The sequence below is a fragment of the Quercus suber genome, unplaced genomic scaffold (genome assembly GCF_002906115.3).
Source record: "Quercus suber isolate HL8 unplaced genomic scaffold, Cork oak 2.0 scaffold_849, whole genome shotgun sequence".
In the NCBI taxonomy this organism is placed as follows: domain Eukaryota; kingdom Viridiplantae; phylum Streptophyta; class Magnoliopsida; order Fagales; family Fagaceae; genus Quercus; species Quercus suber.
The window spans coordinates 932-5,996 of NW_027070279.1; the positions used below are offsets into that span (position 1 = coordinate 932).

Below are 5,065 nucleotides of genomic sequence, written 5' to 3' on the forward strand. Positions count from 1 at the left end.
CCTAGATGTCTCTTAAGGTAAGGGCAACCCCTGGCCCACTCTTGCTCCCCAGTTCAGCCATGTCGGCAGGAAGGAGAAGAGACTTCTCCAGGGCGAGGACCCGTAGGTATCAAAACCCTCCACCCCGTCCGAGGGGACGGGCAGTAGGATTTTGACGGGCTATTGTGGGGCCCGTAGGCCTGGTAGCCTGGGCCCATCTTGCATCTGGCCCAAGGCCTATGCCGAGGAGGGATGATCGTCCGAGGCTGGTGTATGAAGACCTATGCCTTTTTGGACCCCGCCGAGGACATCCTTGTCCTCGGCATACCAAGGCTAATTTCAGGTGGAGGTAGGCCCAGAACAAATTGTCACCTCCACACTGAATGCGCTCACCTAACCCCCTCTCTGGCCGCATTAATGGGGAGGTAACCCCTTAACAGGGTAGCCTTGATCATGGTGAACCACTCGAGTACTGATTAGGCCTCTGATGGGACGGACGGTCAGAGGAAGGCCAATGGATGATCAACAAATGGAAGAAGGGGATAGGAGGGAGAGAACTATATTAGAAAGGTGAGCAAAGCAGTTTTGGGAAAGGAACCTCCTCGGACAAGCGCCGAGGAGCTACCCTTAGTTGTAAAATGGGTTCACTCCCCTTCAATGGTGAAAAGTGGCTTGTATTCCGTTGCTAGCCTGTTAGGGCCTAACCCTTCGTCCCACTCTCTAGAAATGTATTGTTAGGGAACCTTTCTAAACTGAGTCCCTACAATAAGCATTCACACCCGCCATTTAATCCACTTTATTTTGATCTCTCGCCAAAATTTTTTGATTCATATCCCTAATATCTTGAAACTTTTTCCTTGGACATATTTTCACATGGTCATGCAAATGTTTAGTGCCATAATTGGATCCCCTTACTAGCAATTTCTTACAATAATTGCACTCAGCCTTGTCTTTCTCATCAACTCTCTTTCTCTTAATATGATTCCAAACAATTGATTTGTACTTCCCCTCTTCTTGAATTAGTCCATTGCTAGGCTGGACTGCTTGGACATCGTTTGGCATATTCAATAGAGGTGATGATGGGGTTGCATTATCTTCATCTACTATCAAAGAAATTGATTGTTGCCAGATAGATTGGAGCTACCAATGTTTTCATGTGAAGTCATTTTTTCCTGATGTTAATTTAGCAACTTAGTAATGGACAAACTATATTTCTCCAACAAAGATAATATAAATAATGGGAATGAAAAAAAAATTAAAACAAATCTCCTTGGCAACGTCGTTAAATAATTAAACTATATTTAGCAACATCATTAAACAATTAAATTAAAAATCATAGCACTGGCAGCACATACACAAATGGTATTCATATTTCATTGGCCTAAAAAACACTAAAACAAATCTCCTTTATACTAAGTAGTGTGCATTATTTAATTCCTCCCATTTTGTGACTACTTCATAGAGAATGGGACAAAGTCTCAGACCTGTACCTTATATTTTTTAATAAAAATACAGAAAACAAAATTAAATTGTATATAATTTTTGTGTGGAGAACAAGAACGATTAGCTAGAGCTAATACATGATTGATGCCATCATATTGGCAATCAAACCAATAGGGAAAAATATTCCTCATCATCTTGTTCTCTGTTCACCACCTCATATTTCTAACATGAAAATTCAAAAACAAAAACCCAGCTAGCGTAAAATAGATATGGATTTTGACAAGCATAAAGAAGCAGTGTTGTTAAGCAAAGTGAAAGTACTTGATTGCCTGTGAATGTGACTGTGACAGCGTGCCCTTATATTTTATAACAGCCAAATGCCCACACAAAATTACAAAAACAATGACACAAATACAAATATTTAGAGCCTCAGACCCGTACCTCATTAAAAAAAATTATATATATTCATGATGAAAAGTAAGTTGAGAAAGACGTATGAATCATGAATGAAATCAATAATTCAATAGTATATAAATTTGTTTATAATAAAGACAAAAAAAAAAAAAAAAAGTTAAAATTGGTACCTTATTTTCAACTTTGCTAGAGAGAAAAAAGAGGTAGAGCCACGTTAGGTAAAATAAAATAAGCTGATGATATTTTTGTTTAAATAGTAGGGTTTTAGGATATGAAAAAATTTACATTTTAACCCTTACTAATGCGGGGCGGGCAGGGTGGGGATGAGGCAGGGTGGGTCTAACAAGTGTAAATCCACCCTTACCCTGACCTGTGGTGCGGGTCTAAAATCTCACTCCATCCATGCCCCACCACTTTGTGAGGTGGGGAAAACCCGCACGGGGCGAAGTGGGGAAGGGCGGGTCAAGTAGTGTGAGACAAAATTGCCATCCCTATTCAAAAGGTTCTAAATTAGGATTTTATAATTGCTTAAAAATTATCTAAGAACAAATTTTTTTTTTAGAGAGTTTTAACCAATGGCGTCTGCTCCTGATGATAGCTCTTTATTATCAAATCAAGACACCAATCAATTTTTGGTGTAGGTAAGGATTAAATTCCAAATCTCTTATATAACCATAAAAACTTTACCAGTTGAGCTAACTGGAACCCACGAAGCAAAATGCTTGCAAAGTGGAGGTGGCAATGAAATCGAGAGTTGTCAATCTAATTAATAGGGGACTAGTTATTTGTTGTTATTGGCGGCTTGTTGCTAAAATTTAGGGATACTTTGTAGGTGTAAGAAATTTGAAATGGATTCATTTCGTAATTCATATTAAATTTTACACAACCTATACATTGTTAGATTTATAAAATAAAATAAATTCTTCATCTTAAAAGAGATGTAATAAAGAGCACTGAAAATATAAATGATAAATAACTTCCCTAAAACATAAATACAAATGGCTTGAAATGGAGAAGATCCTATATCATTGCAAAGATTAACTGTCACTAAATTGTCACATTTTTATGATTTGGGTTTGATCCAGAATTATTATAGACCTCATTTCTACCGATAATTAATTTCATTTCCTTGTTGTCAAATTTCTAATAATTAACGACTTTTGAAAACTAAAATTGGCGATTGTGTCATCTAACAAGGGAGAGGTGTCTTATGCAAAAGTAAATATGTTATTGAATTAATTAAGACAAACAGCAATCTTCTAAGAGAAAAATGATACTTGCACATGCCTATGTATCACACTTTAAAGACTTAATTACACATAGGATCTTTTTTTGGGTTGAATAAATCCAAACATGAAAATAATTCTAAGATCTCGTCAACTTTTTGACCAGGATCTTTTGTGTCCACCGCAAGATCACTTATTTATCATGACTAATTAATTGGTAATGCTAAAAACATAACTTTTTTATAACAAACTTCATAATATTGAATTGAATGACCATGAGTGACGAACATAATTAACAATCATAAACTCACAACTTTTTTTTCACCGTTTACAATCGATCACTTTAACAATTATAAAATTTATTGTGAAAAACGTTGTGTCTCAGCAATATTGCTAATTAATTAGATTAGCACCATTAAGCTTATAATGAATAGCATTAATTCACCACCCTGCAATTCCTTCTAATCTCCCCATTTGTCCCGGTGAGTGGGCTAAGATTGCTCATCTTCACCATGGCTGCAGCAAAATCGCTAGCAAAAGCTGCATTGTTATTACTATAGGTCCTAACCACTGCATCTTGGGAGCCATTATTGAACAGCTGTTGGTCCGAATGAAGAAGCCCACGCCGAGCCACAAGGTCCTTGTAGTAGTTGTTGTCAAACCGGGTTGAGGTCAGTGAGTCAAGCGGGGCCAAATTGCTGTCACCACCTGTAGCCGGGCAATTGGCCTTTCGAGTAGTGGCAAAGTTGGAGTCAATGTTGGTCTCGTTGTAAATGCGGGTTCTGAATAAGCTACAACGAGCTTGGCCTATTGTGTGGCCACCGGAGAGCGCGGTCATTTCCCGGGCATTTAGACCTTTGGCAGAGAACATGGAGATAAGGGTTGCAAGATCAGAGATCGGAGAGGGGAGGTTGCTGTTGGCTGCGCTTTGACTGGCTGTCCTTGCATCTCTCCGGCCTAGTGGTACTATCCATGAGGGTCCTCCTAGCTAAAAGCAAAATGGAAAACACATATTAGTGAACAAAAAGTGTAAATAAGTGAAAGACAAGCTTTAAAAAATAAAAATCAAACAAACAAACATTCGAATGTCATGACACTAATATAAGATAATGTTAATGGATATTTTTAGAGCAATCGCTAAAAATATAAAACAGGTCATGCCTACTTTGAAAGCAATTAACAAAAGTATTAAATTATTAAAAATTACTCTACTGCATGTGCCTTAAATAAAATGGTTCGATTGTATTAAAAAGTTTTACCATAATGAATTACCTTAAGACACTCAATAACATAACACTTCCGTTCTGTAAGCCTTATAAAATTTAACCATTAAACAAATCTTATTCAAACAAAGAAAAAGAACTATATTAATACTGACCAAGACCACTCCTTCTCGTGCTGCAAGTGCTAAAATGTCTGCACATGACACAGTAGCATTGCAACTAGCTTCCACGCGGGTTTTAATAGTATCAATCACTTCGAAACCCCTTGCAGAATTTAGATTTGGTCCCGCATTCTTTTCACCTGTGAAGGTGGCAGTGTCGTCCAGTAGTATTGATGCATCGCAGCCCTACAAACCCCCCCCCCCAGTAATCTACAGATGTACTGAGTTGATTTTAGACCAGAATCCCTAAGAGCAAAAGCTAGAGCAGCCAAGTTAGCAGTAGCAAAAGCAGCAGAATTGGGTTTCAAACATGTAATTTGTGAAGGCAATATTTTGAACGTGATTCTTCCACTATAACATCTTTATTCCAATCTTTATTGGGCAATTAGTCATATTAAAGAAGAAACTTATTCTTATCTTATTTTGTTTCAAATTTCATATTCTTATCTTATAAAGGTGTTTGAATATATTATTCCATTACCAAATGAACACGAGACATTTCAATTATTTAAATGAAGGTTTAAAATTTAAATTTTTCCCCTTTAGACTATTTAAGAGATACTGTAGGCATGTGTGTGTGAAAGATTTCTTGGTTAAAAAAGCGATGCGTCGTCATTTA

General features: G+C 37.3%; 1 protein-coding gene and 1 non-coding gene across 2 annotated transcripts; both read right to left on the reverse strand.

Annotated features, from left to right (window-relative positions):
• Positions 1–1,536: 1,536 nt before the first annotated feature.
• Positions 1,537–1,623, reverse strand: LOC111995870 (small nucleolar RNA Z102/R77). The gene has a single exon (XR_002881173.1). It is a non-coding gene; the product is annotated as a small nucleolar RNA Z102/R77 (small nucleolar RNA).
• A 1,663-nt stretch (positions 1,624–3,286) lies between these two features.
• LOC112033294 (peroxidase) lies at positions 3,287–4,945 on the reverse strand. The gene is made up of 3 exons (XM_065767801.1): positions 4,928–4,945; positions 4,441–4,632; positions 3,287–4,050 (listed from the first exon to the last, which is right to left on the reverse strand). Exons 1-3 carry the CDS (start codon positions 4,943–4,945, stop codon positions 3,499–3,501), a joined length of 762 nt encoding a protein of 253 aa, XP_065623873.1. The 3' UTR covers positions 3,287–3,498.
• Between the last annotated feature and the right edge of the window lie 120 nt (positions 4,946–5,065).

Excerpts from the sequence above, each read along its gene's own strand:
- LOC112033294 (XM_065767801.1), bottom strand. Across the intron at positions 4,051-4,440 it reads CACGAGAAGGAGTGGTCTTG|CTAGGAGGACCCTCATGGAT; the intron begins GTCAGTATTAAT and ends TTTTGCTTTTAG.